Genomic DNA, 17229 nt, shown 5'->3' on the forward strand with positions numbered 1-17229 from the left:
CAAGGGCAGATTGTGCCTTACAAGCCTGATTGAATTTTTTGAGGATGTGACTAAACACATTGATGAAGAAAGAGCAGTAGATGTAGCGTATATGGATTTCAGCAAGACATTTGATGAGGTACCCCATGCAAGGCTTATTGAGAAAGTAAGGAGGCATTGGATCCAAGGGGACATTGCTTTGTGGATCCAGAACTGACTTGGTCCTAGAAGGCAAAGAGTGGTTGTAGATGGGTCATGTTCTGCATGGAGGTCGGTGACCAGTAGTACGCCTCAAGGATCTGTTCTGGGACCCCTACTCTTCATGAATTTTATAAATGACCTGGAAGAAGTGGAGGGATGTGTTAGTAAATTTGCTGATGACACAAAGGTTGGAGGTACTGTGGATAGTGTGGAGGGCTGTCAGAGCTTACAGTGGGACATTGATAGGATGCAAAACTGGGCTGAGAAGTGGCAGATGGAGTTCAACCTAGATAAGTGTTTCATTTCATTTTTCAATCTTTTTATTGATTTCCAGTGAAAAAAATATACAAATCAGAGGAGAAGTTTTGAAAACAGATAATACAAAAGACATATAAACAGCGATAAAGAAAAGTATATATTGTCAAAATCAAATAGGTATAATGTTACACTGTTATATATACAGTATAATCAAAAAAACCACAACTTCTTTGAACAAATCGTAAAAAAATGATTGGAAAACTTTATTTATATATAGGTAATAAAAAAACCCACTAAACTAAATAAAAACAAAAAAAAAGAAAGATTGGGCAGTCCATTTGTGGATAAAATTAGAAAAAAAAAGAGAGAGAAAACACATCCTTCCAGTCATCTCTGAACCTTCATGGATCAGGATTTTCCCCAAAGAGAATAAAGAAAAATAAATAAATAAAAATAAATTAAATCATGTGAAAATATTGAATAAAGTATTAATGGTAAGAATTTTGGTAGTGAGGAGGATCAGAGAGATCTTGGGGTCCAAGTCCACAGGACGCTCAAAGCTGCTGTGCAGGTTGACTCTGTGGTTAAGCAGGCAAAGGGTGCATTGGACTCCATCAACTGTGGGATTGAGTTTAGGAGTTGAGAGGTAATGTTGCAGCTATATTGGATCCTGGTCATACCCCACTTGGAGTACTGTGCTCAGTTCTGGTCACAGCACTACAGGAAGGATGTGGAAACTATAGAAAGGGTGCAGGGGAGATTTACAAGGATGTTGCCTGGATTGGGGAGCATGCCTTATGAGAATAGGTTGGTTGAACTTGGCCATTTTTCCTTTGAGCGACGGAGGATGAGAGGTGATCGGATTGAGAGGTATAAGATGATTAGAGGTATTGATTGTGTCGATAGTCAGAGGCTTTTTCCCAGGGCTGAAATGGCTAGCACGAGAGGGCACAGTTTTAAGGTGCTTGGAAGTAGGTACAGAAGAGATTTCAGAGGTAAGTCTTTTTTACACAGAGTGGTGAGTACATGGAATGGGCTGCAGACAAGGGTGGAGGAGGCAGATACAATAGGGACTTTGAAGATACTCCTAGATAAGTACATGGAGCTTAGAAAAATAGAAGGCTATGGGTAACCCTAGGTAATTTCTGAGGTAATGACATGTTCGGCACAGCTTTGTGGGCCGAAGGGCCTGTATTGTGCTGTAGGTTTTCTACATTTCTATGTTTTTAACATCTCTGCTGACAATCAACACTGGGGCACCTCAGGGATGTTTGCTTTGCCTACTGCTCTGTTCTCTACATGCATGACTATGTGGTTATGCACAGCTGAAATGCCATCTATGAATTTGCTGACAATACAGCTACGGTTGGCAGAATTTGAGATGGTGATGAGAGACCAAATAGAAGTGACATATATATCAGCTAGTTGAGTGCTGTCACTGCGCCAACTTTGCACTCTAACGTCGTAAAAAGAAAGAACTGATTGTGGACATCAGAGTGGGTAAAGTGAGGAAACACAAGCCAGTCCTCATGGAGGGACCAGAAATGGAAAGAGTGAGCAGTTTCAAATTCTGGGTGTCAATATCTCTGAGGACCTAACCCTGGACCAAACATACTAATGCAGCTACAAAGAAGACACAACACAGCTATATTTCATGAGGATTTTGAGAAGATCTAGTACGTCACCAAAAACACTTGTAAATTTCTACAGATGTACTGTGGAGAACATTCTAACTGACTGCATCACCGTGGGGGGCTACTACACAGTAAGCTGAAGAGAGTTGTAAACTTAGTCAGCTCTGTCATGGGCATCAGCCTCTGTAGTATTCAGGACATCTTCAAGGAGTGATGTAACTCACTACTTTTTATTTCTACTTTTGCACTACTTATTTAATTTAACTATTTTATACTTACTATAATTCACATATTTTTCCTTATATATTGCATTCTACTACTGCTGCAAAAATAACAAATTTCACGCCAAATGGTGAGATGTTAAACTTGATTCTGATTTTGATTCAAAGGTGCTGAAGATGACCTTTGGCCTCCTCATTCTTGCTGTCATGGCCTTTCCACTGGTGCCTCGTGCTTTAATTTCTGTTAGTCACAGAGGGTAGTGAGTACCTGGAATGAACTACCTGCGGAAGTGGTTGAGGTTGGTACAACTGTAATATTTTAAATGGATACGTGGAGGGGAGTAGTTTGGTGGGTTATGGACAGAACAGGCAACTGGGAGAATGGTGTGGTTGGCATTGATCAGTTAGGCTGAAGAGCCTGTTCCCATTCTGTATTATCCCGTGGCTCTCTTCAGCTGGGATTTCTGCCAGGGTTGAAATGTCCATGCATTTAAGACGAGAGGGGGTATATTCAAAGGAGACGTGCAGGGCAAGTATTTTACAGAGTTGTGGGTGCTTGGAATGTACTGTGGAAGCAAATGCGATAGAGGCATTTAAGAGATTATTGAATAGATACGTGAATGTGCAGGAAACTGAGGTGTATAGACATAGTGTAGGTGGAAGGAATTGGTGTGAGTGGATTAACTGTTTAAGCAGAGACGGGTGACAGTGATGCTGAAGGAAACATTAACACGGAAGTGCAGAACGGACCCAGGATGAGGGGCGCAGTTGTCTGGCGGAGCGTTAAGCGGGCGGACCCGCTGCCCCACTTCCGGGCGCCATGTTCTCGGGGCTGCAGGAGCTTGGGATCGCGAGCGGCGACGATCTGAAGGAAACTCTGACCAACTGCACAGAGCCGCTGCGGGCGATCGACCAGTTCCAGGTCCATTGCGGCGGTGGGGCGGGAGGCAGGGAGGGACCATCGACTCGCTTTCGGTAGCATGACCTGCACACCTCCCGCCCCCCACCCGGCTCTCCAGTTCTGGCACACCACCTTCCCATCCCTCCCCCAATTCATAATTGGTGCAACCGGTTAGTTTTAGAAGTCGCGCATTAGTTGAATGGAGATCTGTTTTTGGAGACCTGTGTGCAGTCAACCTGTTTCAATTGATTGTAGCAAAATACACCTGTATCTGGAAAGTAACTAACTGCTGGTGAGTCAGTATCCTGGCAAAAACTACACCATGAAGGCAAAAGAACCCTCAAAGCCACTCCATGAAAAAGTTACTGAAAAGCTCATGTCAGGAGATGGATACCAGAACATTTCCAAGTCACTGAATATCCTTTGGAGTACAGTTAAGTCAATCATCAAGATGTGGAAAGAATATGGCACATCTGTAAATCTGTCTCAAGCAGGCCATCCTCTCAAACTGAGTGACCGTGCATGAAGGGGACTAGTGAGGGAGGCCACCAAGAGACCTATGAGGAGTTACAAGCTTCATTGGCTAAGATGGGAGAGACTGCGCATACAGCAACTGTTGCCCGGGTGCTTCACCAGTCACAGTTTATGGGAGAGTGGCAAGGAGAAAGCCACTTGAAAAAAACTCAGCTGAAATCTCAGCTAGAGTTTGCCATAAAGCATATAGGAGACTCTGAAGTCAGCTAGAAGAAGATTCTATGGCCCGATGAAACTAAAATTGACCTTTTTGGCCATCCGGCTAAACATTACGCCAAATACCACACATCATCAAAAACACACCTTGACTACTGAGAAGCATGCTGTTAGTTGCATCATGCTGCGGAGATATTTTACTGCAGCAGGCCCTGGAAGGCTTGTGAAGTTAAAGGTAAAATTGATGCAGCAAAATACAGGGAAATCTTGGAAACCCTGATGCAGTCAAGAAACCTGTAACTTGGGAGAAGATTTGTTTTCCAGCAAAACAATGACACAAAGCATAAAGCTACACAGGAATGACTTAAAAACAACGAAGTTAGTGGAGTGGCCGAGTCAGAATCCAGACCTCAATTCTATTGAGAATTTGTGGCTAGACTTGAAAAGGGCTGAAGGGCTGTTCTCTGACGATCCCCATGCAATCTGACAGAGATTGAGCAGTTTTGTAAAGTAGTATGGGGAAAAATTGCAATGTCAAGATGTGCAAAGCTGATTGAGACCTGTCCACAAAGACTCAAGGCTGTAATTGCTGTGTGTGTGTGGTGTTCATGGGTTTAATGTCCATTCAGAAATTGGATAGCAGAGGGGGAAAAGCTATTCATGAATTGTTTAATGTATGTCTTCAGTCTTCTGTACCTTCTTCCTGATGGTAGCAATGAGAAGAAGGTCCATTTCCGACACCTCCCTCCCTTTTCTCGATCTCTCTGTGTCTATCTCTGGTGACAATTTAACAAATGGCATCTTTTATAAACCCATTGATTCTCACAGCTACCTCAGCCATATCTCTTTCCTCCTGTCACTTGTAAAAATGTCATCCCCTTCTCTCAATTCCTATATTTCCACTGCATCTGCTCTCAGGATGAGGCTTTTCATTTTCAAAATTAATGAGATGTCCTCCTTCCAAGAAAAAGGCTTTCTTTCCTTTGCCATCAACGCTGCTGTCATCAACGTCTCTTCCATTTCACGCATGACTACCCTCACCCCATCCACCCACCACCCCACCAGGGATAACCACCCATAAGCCTTTGCGTCCAGCATATAATTCTCTATATAACTACTGCCATCTCCAGCAGGATCCCACCACCAAACACATTGTGGCATCCTTTCCCCCGCTTTGCACAGGGATTGCTCCCTATGTGACTTCTTGTCCATTCATCCGTTCATCACTGATCTCCCTTCTGGTGCTTATCCTTGCAAACAGAATAAGTGCCATACCTGCCCCTACACCTCCTCCCTCTCTACCATTCAGGGCCCCAAATAGTCCTTCTAAGTGAGGTGACATTTGACTTGTGAGTCTGCTGGGGTCATCTATTTCTATCCAGTGCTCCCAGTGTGGTCTCATGCATATTGGTGAGACCTGACGTAGATTGGGAGACCACTTCACTGGGTGCTGCAGGAATACTCCTAGTTGTAGTTTTATTTTCACTTTCAAAGCATGCATAAAAGGTGTTGAGTTCCTCTAGGAGTGAAGTATCACAGCCATTCATGATGTGGGTTTTGCTTTGCAGGAAGTAATGGCCGGCAAACCCAGCCAGAGTTGACATGTATCTGATTCCACCTCCAACCTCATTCGGAATTGTTCGTTTGCTCTTGAGATAGCCCTCCGTAAATCGTATCTGGTCTTGTATAGTCCTGGGTCACTGGACTTGAATACCACAGATCTAGCCCTCAGCAGTCTATGAGCCACCTGCTTCATCCACGGCTTTTGATTTGGGTATGTACAGTATGTTCTCGTAGGCACACATTCAACCACACAGGTTTAATGAAGTCAGTGACAACTGTGGCGTATTCATTCAAGACTCCCAAGGTGAATCACTAAATACAGTCCAGTCTACCAACTCAAAGCAGTTCTATAAACACTCCTGTGCCTCCCTTGTCTGTACCTTCGTGATCCTTACTACTGGTGCTACAGTCTTCAGTCTTTGCTTATGCTCATGGAGTGGAAGTACAGTCAGATGATCAGACTTTCCAAGGTGTGGGCATGGGATGGCATTGTAAGCACTCCTGATAGTAGCAGTTGTCCAATGTGTTCATCCTTCTGGTTTCAGAAATGATATGTTGGTGATTATTATTATTTGGAGACATTTTCAAGCCTGCCCGGTTAAAATCTCCCAAAATGATGGGGAAGGCATCAGGGTGCGCTGCTTCATGCCTGTGGATTACAGTGCTCAGTTCGTCTAGAGCCTGTTTGACAGGGGCCTGAGGTGCGATGTACACCGCTACCAAGATGACTGCTGAAAACTCCTGTGGCAAATAAAATGGAGGGAACTTGATTGCAAGATGCGCCAGGTCGGGTAAGCAGGATTGGGAGAGCACCACCAATTTGTACACCATAAGGAGTTGATCATAAAGCATACACCAGCTCTTCTGCCTTTGAAAGACTCAGCAGACTTACCCTGGTGGTGAATTGTTTAGCCATCGAGCTGTATCACTGCATCTGGAGTGGTGGGGTCCGTGAAACAAAAAAAACACCAGGTCCTAATGTTTCTCTGGTATAGCAATCTTACTCATGGATCATCAATTTTATTTACCAGAGACTAAGCATTTGCCAGCTGGAAAGTCAATATTTGTAGCTGAAAGTCGCACATCCTTAAACTTTTAAACCAGAGTGACATCCTATCTTCTGGTGTCTAAAAGGGGAATCAGAGTCCATTCAATTTCTATCGACTATGAGTAGCGATAAGTTTTTAGAATTGCCTTAAAGTGATGTTACCAACTATAGTTCATGGATGTAGTTGTGTTTTACAGCTGTCTAAAGTGGGAATATTTTATTTCCATCGGAGCTGCTCGCACGAGTTGCCTTCTTGATGGGACCCCACAAATCTCAATCCTCTGTACCAAGAAGGGGAAAAATAAATCTGGTTGTCTTTAGCAAAAGCACATAAATATATAAGCCCTGCTAAATTTTGGATGGTATAGGTATTAACATTTTCTTCACGTCTGAATATGTCAACATCTATCAGCCAATAAGAGATTCAGATTCATTTATCACTAATGCATCAAAATCATCCAGTGAATTGTATCATTTGCATAAACAACCTCAGAATGTTTTGAGGGTCTGTCTGCACATGTCACCACATGTCTCAGCACCAACATAGCATGCTCACAATGCTCAGCAGAACAACACAGAACACAATAAGCAACACAAAAATAACACTAAGCTCCTTTCCTCCTTCCTTCCCTCCCACCCACCCACATAGTCATCCAAACTACTGGACAGGTCTCTGGGTCTCCAGCAGAGTCCATAAGACCATAAGATATAGGAGCAGAAGTAGGCCATTTGGCCCATTGAGTTTGCTCAGCCATTCAATCATGGGCTCATCCAATTCTTCTAGTCATCCCCACTCCCCTGCCTTCTCCCCACACCCTTTGATGCCCTGGCTAATCAAAAACCTCTCTATCTCTGCCTAAATGCACCCAGTGACTTGGCCTCCAGAGCCGCTCATGGCAACAAATTCCACAGATTTACCACCCTCTGACTAAAGTAATTTCTCTGCATCTCTGTTCTAAGTGGACATTCGTCAATCCTACAGTCATGCCCTCTTGTCCTAGACTCCCCTCCCATGGGAAATAATTTTGCTATTTCTAATTTGTTCAGGACTTTTGACATTTGGAATGTTTCTATGAGATCTCCCCCTCATTCTCCTGAACTCCAGGGAATACAGTCCAAGAGCTGCCAGTTGTTCCTCATATGGTAACCCTTTCATTCCTGGAATCATTCTCATGAATCTTCTCTGAACCCTCTCCAATGTCAGTATATCCTTTCTAAAGAAAGGAGCAAAACTGCACACAATACTCCGTGTGTTCTTATGAGTGCTTTATAGAGCTTCAACATCACATCCCAGCTCTTAAATTCTATGCCTCTAGAAATGAATGCAAACATTGTATTCGCCACCGACTCAACCTGGAGGTTAACCTTTAGGGTATCTTGCACGAGGACTCCCAAGTCCCTTGCATCTCTGCATTTTGAATTCTCTCCCTATCTAAATAATTATCTGCCCGTTTATTTCTTCCATTAAAGTGCATGACCATACGCATTTGAACATTGTATTTCATTTGCCACTTCTTTGCCCATTCCCCTAAACTATTTTAAATCTCTCTGCAGCTCTGTTTCCTCAGCACTACCCGCTCCTCCGCCTATTTTCATAGCATCAGCTAATTTAGCCACAAAGCTATTGTAGTCCAAATCATTGACGTACATCATAAAAAGTAGAAGTCCGAACTCTGACCCCTGTTGAACTCCACTGATTCCGGCAGCCAACCAGAATAGGATCCCTTCATTCCCACTCTGTTTTCTGGTGATCAACCAATGCTCCACCTGTGCTAGTAAATTCCCTGTAATTCCATGGGCTCTTATCTTGCTAAGCAGCCTCATGTGTGTCACCTTGTCAAAGGCCTTCTGAAAATCCAAGTATAGCACATCCACTGCATCTCCTTTGTCTACCCTGCTTGTAATTTCCTCAAAAATTCGTGGACAATGGGCCGCAACTTAATGGACCTCATTCATAGACTTCAATCATTAGGTTTCCACTTCAGGTCCTGCGATTGAGCTTTGAGCTTCAATCTTCTGCATCAACCCCAGGACTAGCCGATGACAGAACCCCAAACTCCAGGCCTTGGACTCTGGACTCACTAATTCGTATCCCTAGGGGGTCGACAGCTGTCATGCTCCCTGCTTGCTCTGCCATCTGATTTCAGGACCCACCGACCTAGGGATCACCACTGATCACCAGCAGTTGTTTTCTCTGATCCTTGTCCACAGTACTTGCCAGCCCAATATCTACAGATGTCCTTCCTCCCATTCCACATCGCTGACCTTCAAATGGAGAACAAAGTGCAGGACTCCATTCTCTTAACTCCCCCACATTCCTGTCCCTTAACCATGATCTTATTCCCCTCTGTGTCCCCAAAACCATCCCTATGAACTTAAAAAATAACTAAGACTGAGGCATGACCTCGATAGATACACCAGCTTGACAATGGGATAGCTGACCCTTCCCCCTTGAAATGTTCTTGTATATTTCAAAACGCTATTAGTTTTTGAATATTACTATGATCTCTTTTTTTTAATATTCAGGTTGAAAATGGAATCTTATTGCCATCTCTGCAGTCAGCTTTGCCTTTCTTGGACCTGCATAGCATTCCCAGGCTGGAATTCCATCAGTCTGTATTTGATGAGCTACGAGAAAAGCTGCTGGATAAAATTGCCACCATTGCATCAGAAGGAAAAGATGGTGACAGGTAGAGTTACAGTAGTCATTTGATACTTCCCATTGTTCTCTGCAAATTTTGCAGTTAATATCCATCATCTAAAATGGATCACAAAGTATAATGGTCACAGGAAGTTAATAATTTCAGTATATTAAGCAGAAGTTATGCATAGTCAGAAGATATTACTGAAGGCCAGAATTTATTTTCAGTCTCAGACAATGGTGATCTGCCAGTTAAACCTCTGCAAGGTGGTAAAGCAACTATCGTGGCATTGTGAAGTAGGAAGTTCCAGTGATCCAACTTTATTCAGACTCAGATTAATTTAATGTCATTTTTATAGCAGGAAGCTATGATGCTCAGGGGCAGGAATGGTTATTTCAATTGCCAGGCTTTAGGTATTTCAGAAAAGACAGAGGGAGGCAGAAGAGGTGGGGGCTTGGCACTGTTGATCAGAGATAGTGTCACGGCCGTAGAAAAGGAAGAAAACATGGAAGGATTGTCTATGGAGTCTCTGTGGGTGGAAGTTAGGAACAGGAAGGGGTCAATAACTCTTCTGAGTGTTTTTTATAGATCACCCAATAGTAACAAGGACATCGAGGAACAGATAGGGAGACCAAATCTGGAAAATTGTAATAATAAAAGGATTGTTGTGGTGGGAGATTTTAATTTCGCAAATATCAATTGGCATGTCCCTACAGTGAGGGGTTTAGATGGGGTGAAGTTTGTTAAATGTGTTTAAGGTTTCTTGACACAATATATAGATAAGCCTACAAGAGGAGAGGCTGCACTTGATCTGGTATTGGGAAATGAACTTGGTCAGGTGTCGGATCTCTCAGTGGGAGAGCATTTTGGAGATAGTGATCACAACTCTATCTCCTTTACCATAGCACTGGAGAGGGATAGGAACAGACAAGTTAGGAAAGCGTTTAACCGGAGTAACGGGCAATATGAAGCTATCAGGTAGGAACTTGGAAGCATAAATTGGAAACGGATGTTCACAGGAAAATGTATGGAAGAAATGTGGCAAATGTTCAGGGGATATTTGCGTGGAGTTCTGCATAGGTACATTCCAGTGAGACAGGGAAAGAATGGTAGGGTACAGGAAACGTTGTGTACAAAGGCTGTTGTAAATCTAGTCAAGGATTAAGAAAAACCCCAAGCCATTCTACAAGTATGTTAAGAGCAAGAGGATAAGACATGAGAGAAAAGGACCAATCAAGTGTGACAGTGGAAAAGTGTATGAAACTGGAGGAGATGGCAGAGGTACTTAATGAGTACTTTGCTTCAGTATTCACTATGGAAGAGGATCTTGGTGATTGTAGGGATGACTTACAGTGGACTGAAAAGCTTGAGCGTATAGGTATTAAGAAAGAGGATGTGCAGGAGCTTTTGGAAACCACCAAGTCACTGTGACCGGACAAGATGTACCCCAAGCTACTGTGGGAGGTGAGGGAGGAGATTGCTAAGCCTCTGGCGATGTTCTGTGCATCATCAATGGGGATGGAAGAGGTTCCAGAGGATTGGAAGCTTGTGGATGTTGTTCCATTATTCAAGAAAGAGAGTAGATAGCCCAGAAAATTATAGACCAGTGAGTCTTACTTGAGTGGTGGGAGAAGATCATGAGAGGCAAGATTTATGAACATTTGGAAAGGCATAATATGATTAGGAATAGTCAGCATGGCTTTATGAAAGGCAGGTCATGCCTTGTAGACCTGACTGAATTTTTTGAAGATGTGACTAAACAGATTGATGATAGTAGAGCAGTAGATGTAGTGTATATGGGTTTCAGCAAGGCATTTGACAAGGTACCCCATGCAAGGCTTATTGAGCAAGTAAGGAGGCATAGGATCCAAGGGGTAATTGCTTTGTGGATCCAGAACTGGCTTTGCCCTAGAAAGCAAAGAGTGGTTGTCGATGGGTCATATTCTGCATGGAGGTTGGTGACCAGTGGTGTTCCTCATGGATCTGTTCTGGGCCACCTACTCTTCGTGATTTTTATAAATGAGCTGGATGAAGAAGTGGAGGAGTGGGTTAGTAAATTTGCTGATGACACAAAAGTTGGAGGTGTAGATAGTGTGGAGGGCTGTCAGAGGTTACAGCAGGACATTGATAGGATGCAAAACTGGGCTGAGAAGTGGCAGATGAAGTTCAACCCAGATAAGTGTGAGGTGGTTCATTTTGGTAAATCAAATATGACAAAATGTAGTGTTAATGGAAAGACTCTTGTCATTGTGGAAGATCAGAGGGATCTTGGGGTCCTAGTCCATAGGACACTCAAGGCTGCTGTGCAGATTGACTCTGTGGTTGAGAAAGCATACGGTGCATTGGCCTTCATCAATCGTGGGATTGAGTTCAGGAGTTGAGAGGTAATGTTGCAGCTACATAGAACCCTGGTCAGACCCCACATGGAGTACTGTGCTCCATTCTGGTCGCCTCACTACAGGAAGGATGTGTAAACCATGGAAGGGGTGCAGAGGAGATTTACAAGGATGTTGCCTGGATTGGGGGGCATGCCCTATGAGAATATGTTGAGTGAACTCAGCCTTTTTTCCTTGGAGCAACGGAGGATGAGAGGTGACCTGATAGAGGTGTATAAGGTAATGAGAGGCATTGATTGTGTGGATAGTCAGAGGCTTTTTCCCAGGGCTGAAATGGCTAGCACGAGAGGGCTCAGTTTTAAGGTGCTTAGAAGTAGGTACAGAGGAGATATTAGAGGTAAATTTTTTACGCAGAGAGTGGTGAGTGCATGGATTGGACTGCCCGTGACAGTGTTGAAGGTGTATACTATAGGGCCTTTTAAGAGGCTCCTGGACAGGTATATGGAGCTTAGAAAAGTAGAGTGCTATGGGTAACTCTGTGTAATTTCTCAGGTAAGAACATGTTCGGCACAGCTTTTTGGGCAGGTGCCTGTATTGTGCTGGAAGTTTTCTATGTTTCTAAGTTCTTTGCTCGTGTAAAGAACAATGAGGTTTTGTTACATTAGATGGTGTGCGTAGTTTGAGATGAACCTTTAGATGATAGCTTGTGCCTGGTGCTTTTGCCCTAGTTGACGAATGTATGTAAACTTATAGAAAGTATTGGATAAGGGTTAATGAATTGGATTGGATTTGGTAGATGATATTTGTTCCCACCAAGATGCCTCAGCATTGAGGAAATGAATGTTTTGGGTGGCAGTTATCCAGGTGCTTTGATTTAGATGTTGAGATCCCTGAACTACTTTGATGATGTGCCGAGTCTGGTCATTGGAACTGCACAGGAGACACTCAGAGGGAGTGTCGGTGGCTGGCTTAGGAGCAGCATAAGTGGCTCTGTTCAGCTATTTATGTTCAAACCGTTCAGCCCACTTCACGTTGACCATTGGGAATCTATCCAAATGAACCTAGCACTTCCAAGCTCATACTTTTCAGTGCTCATCTGGAGAACCCTAATGCATGGTGTCAGCAACATTCTTTAACCACTCTGGCTGTGCATTCCGGGTAATCAGCATTCTCTGAGTTTAAAATGGTCCCCACAATTCTATAAATCTCTTACATTGTATTTTAAATCTATGTCCTTCAGTTTTGTTTGCCTTTCATAATGGCAAAAATATTCCTGCAGTCTACCTTACTTACATCCCTTATAATTTCATATATTTCATCGTAATTCCTCTGCTCCTGGGAACTCAGAATGATCCTTTTGAGTATGGAAGTTGGAATGTTACAATCGTGCAAGGTGTTGGTAAGACATCATTTGGAATGTTATGTTCAGCTTTGGTCACGTTGCTCCGATGAGCAAAATGCCATTCAGCTGGTAAGAGGGTGAAGGAGATTTTCAAGGATTTTGCCAAAACATAAGGGACATTTATGGAGAGTCATGTGCAGGTCAGGATACCATTCACTGCAATGTAGGATAATGAGGAGGATTATAGAGGTGTATAAAATCAAGAGAGGTATATGCATATCGGGTTGGATAATCAAACGAGTGGGATAGGTTTAGGGCAAGAGGGGAAATATTTAATAAGAAGGACCTGATGAGTAATATTTTCTCCCAGAGGGTGCTCTGTATATAGAATGAGCAGCAGAAGAAGTGATTGTGGCTGGTGCACTTCTTCATGTGCCTTGTGTGTTACATGCTTGGGTGGTCATGGCTCTCCACATTGAACGATCCCTCACAGTGTCAATGATATCTTGCACATTTAGATTTGTTACTTCTTTCACAGTGTCCATATATTTTCTTCTTTGCGCCTTCTTCCGTGTTTCTCAAGCATATGGCTTTGTAATGTAAGGCATTCTATTTCTCCTTTTATGATGACATGGCCCAGGAAATTAAGTTTCCTCTCATTTAATGTTCTCATTAAAGATCTTTTTGTATGGGCACGTTGGAGTACTGTCTCATTACCCTGTTACCCTGTCTCTATGTGATATTTTCAGCATTCTTCTAAGAAACCACATTTCTGTTGCTTCTAAGTTTCTTTGGAGTTCTGGTGTTACTGTACGTGTTTCAGAAGCATACAGCAAGATTGACCAGATGTAATATTTTAGTAGCCTAAGCCTTGTTATCGAAATGTGTCTGTTTGTAAAAATGGGTTTCATTTTTTGAAAGTTGGTCTTGGCAATGGCAATTCTTTTTTTTATTTCTACTTCTAGCATCTTGTGTTATAAAGCTACCAAGGTACTTAAAGCTGGCCTTTTGTTCAATCTTTTGGTTACCGACGTACAGTTGGCAGTTGGGAGTATCTTGCTGTTTTGATATTACCATACCTTTGTTTTTTTTTTACAGTTGATAGACCAAAATCTGCACTTGTTTGTACTACTTTGTCTAGAGGATCTGTAGGTCTTCTGCAGCACTTGCTATTAGGGTGGTATCGTCTGCTTATCTTATTGTTGATTTTAACACCTCCAATTTTTATCCCATCTAGGTCTTCTATTTCTCTAAGAATCATTTCTCTATAGATATTAAATAATTCTGGTGAGACAACGCATCTCTATCTAACTCCTCTTTGAATTTTAGTCCAACTGCTTATATTATCATCAATTTTTACCCACACTGTTTGATTCCAGTATAAATCTTGAAGCAGTTGTTGGTCCCTTCTATCAATGTTTAGTTTAGCAAGAATTTAAAATAATTTTTCATGATGCACTTTGTCGAATGCTTTAGTAAAATCAAAAAACATAAAAAGACATCATTTTGATATTCAGTTGCTCTTTCTGAAAGCATTGGTAGTATGAAAATTGAGTTCCTAGTTCTTATATCCACAATAAACCCATATTGGAGTTTAGAAGTTTTTGGCCTTAATTTGTTTCTAATTCGACTCATAACAATTCTCAACAAAATCTTTATTATGTGACTCATAAGACTCATTGTTCTATAATTTTCGCAGTCAATAGTTCCAGAAGTTTTTGGCAGAGTTATAAATACCGATTTCAAGAGGTCGTCAGGCAATCGACCAGACCAGGCAATATGCCATTAAACAGTTCAGAAAGAATATCTATGCCCAGATCTTCTAGGACTTGTATCATTTCCACTGAAATTTCATCAGGTCCAGTGACTTTACCATGTTTCATGCTTTTCATTGCTTTAGTTATTTCTTCTTTGGTAATAGGTGGGCCAGAATTAGGGTGCATAATAACTGGGGGGTTCCCCTCTAATATCTTCAAAAAGCTGCTCTGTATACTAAATCCCCCTCTCACATACTTTCTCTGGATCTGTTAGTCTGGATCCATCTGCTGATCATATGCATCCTGTGGAGGAGGTTTTCTTAATTCCAGTAATTTCCTTAACTTTCTTTTGCATATCTTTGCTGTTGTTAATTTGATTCAGCCATTCTTCCTTTACAATATTGCACAATTATCTGGTCTGTCTGTTTAGCTCTCTATATTGCACTTTATTATTCTTCACTAACCTTCTTTGTTCCATCAGATCTAGAATTTCTTGGGTTATCCACCCCTTGTTGGGGTGTTGGATTTCTTGTACTGGGATTATCTCCTCTACTGATCGCTGTATAGCATATTTAAATCTGTCCCAAATAGGTGTTGTTTCATTTTTGTTGAGGTATTCTTCTCCCGTCAATCATGGCAGGTACACTAACAACGCTTAAAGGGCACTCTGTGGATCGGAAAGCTTCAGAGAGATGTGGGTCAAATGGGACTAGCATAGAGGGGAATCTTGAATGGCATGGACCAGTTGAACTGAAGGGCGTTTTTCCATGCTGTATGACTCTCCAGTCCTCAAACTCAAAACAGTCCAACCCAAGAAACATACTGGTGATTTTTTTTCTGCACCTTCTCCAGTACTATTACATCCTTCAAGCAGGCTGGTGGCCAGAAGAACAAATAGTATTCCAAATGAAATCTGAGTAATGTTTTATAAAGTTGGCTCATAACCTCTTTACTCAGTGCCCCAATTAATGGAGGCCAAGGTCCTTCTGTTCCTCATGCATCACCTCACATTTATCTAAATTCTGAATGTCCGGTATTTATTGTGGGCATGAGTTCTAATGGAGAAAAATGTAAAAAATAAAATTTTGGAGGTAGGCCTTCAGTGATTTTTAAAATTGGCTAAAAGTAAAGACTTCACGCCCTACTTAAATAATTACTTAAAAATGTGTAAAAAAAGAATTTTTAAAAAAAAATTGGTTCTTAATCCAGGTAGTTGCTCATCAAGTTTGCGTGAAATAATAGTATTGAAAGAAGAACTATAATCAATAACAAATTTCTAATAATTTTGTCCTCAGGTACAGCAAGCTGGAAGATCTGCTGGGGAAATGCTTTCCATTGGTTAAAGTGCCTTCGATACAACCTGTTGTAATGTGTGTGATGAAACATTTGCCTAAGGTCAGGAGCGTTGTTTCGAAAAAAGTGATAAATTGTTATTGGACTCAGATTTAAGAGTCTTTAGAGTCATAGTCATTCTGCATCAAAGAGGTTCTGCCATCCACCATTTCTCAGCTGACTATCAATATTAACCCATTTACCCACTCTTGGTCTGCAGCTTCTCTTGATTCTCTATTGACAACTCAGATGTTCATCTGGATCCTTTTTAAAAGTGAGTGTACCTGCTTCTGCCACCCCGCACACTGTAAATGTCAGATTCAGCAACTCTCTCAGTAGAAAAAGTTCTTTCTCAGATACCCTCCCCAAACTTCCTAGCCCTTGAACCAGTGCCCTTTAGTTGTAGATCCCTCTGATATACGAAAATTTTTATATTATCTACCCTGTCTTAAGTCCCTCACCATTTTATAAACGTTTATCAGGTCTTTCCTCAGCTTCCTTTGCCTAAGCCATCTCATATGTCCTCTTAATTGAAATTCTCCAGCCCAGGCATTGTCCTAGTGAATCTCCCGTCCACCGTCAGCAGTGCAATCATGTTTTTTCCACAGTGTGAAGACCAGAACTGTAAACAGTACACCAGATATGGCCATGCCAGTGCTTTGTAATCGTAACCTCCCTGTTCTTACAGTTTAAACTAGTCTATGAGGGCTCCCTTCACTGCTTCATTAATAACAGGTATGTTTGGGTTTGGGTATTTGATCCTCCACAATATTCCGTGTGGGAATTTAAACTGGGTGTGGCAGCGTTTTTTTCAACGAGGTCGAGGTGTGAGCTCAACATCAACCTGATACAGATGGAGAGCACGCTCGGTAGCGGTCTGTCACTGGATCGAACTCGGGAACCTCCGTTCTCGAGCCCAGCACTGATCTCACTGCGTTGGCATTGGTCAACCATATGATTGAGTTCAAGAGCCATAAGGTAATGTTACAGTTATATAAGACCTTCAACAGACCCCTCTTGGAGAACTGTGTTCATTTCTGGCCACCTCACTACAGGAAGTGTGTGTATGTGTGTGTGCATGCGAACCCCTAACTCCTGGTAGAGGAGTCGGGGCGCCATCATGACAAGCTTTTTGCACCAATCTTCTTGGTGATTGCTCATAATACAGCGTCTCTTGGGCGTCTGAAACCTGGTGGAGCCCATCCCTCTCCAGGTTTTTTGGAGCCAGCTGGATTCGAACTCAGGAGCCTTCACTCTGAAGTCTGGTGCCACCAGCTGGCCAGACAGGAAGGATATGGATATGATAGAAAGAGTGCAGAGGAAAT

The 17229-nt window shown here is 42.3% G+C and overlaps 1 protein-coding gene across 2 annotated transcripts in view; it reads left to right on the plus strand.

The window, feature by feature from the left end:
- The first annotated feature begins 3066 nt into the window (after positions 1 to 3066).
- Positions 3067 to 17229, plus strand: part of nelfb (negative elongation factor complex member B) — a 93421-nt gene continuing 79258 nt past the window's right edge. Inside the window, exons 1-4 of one of the 2 annotated variants that reach the window (XM_059994061.1) lie at positions 3074 to 3215; positions 5453 to 5658; positions 9022 to 9185; positions 15868 to 15967. In XM_059994061.1, the coding sequence (XP_059850044.1) occupies positions 5623 to 5658; positions 9022 to 9185; positions 15868 to 15967 (300 nt within the window). In that variant the 5' untranslated portion in view covers positions 3074 to 3215; positions 5453 to 5622. Of the gene's footprint in view, positions 3216 to 5452; positions 5659 to 9021; positions 9186 to 15867; positions 15968 to 17229 lie in introns of both variants that reach the window. The other variant, XM_059994060.1, reaches the window with a different exon arrangement.

This window comes from Hypanus sabinus, chromosome 18 (genome assembly GCF_030144855.1).
Source record: "Hypanus sabinus isolate sHypSab1 chromosome 18, sHypSab1.hap1, whole genome shotgun sequence".
In the NCBI taxonomy this organism is placed as follows: Eukaryota; Metazoa; Chordata; class Chondrichthyes; order Myliobatiformes; family Dasyatidae; genus Hypanus; species Hypanus sabinus.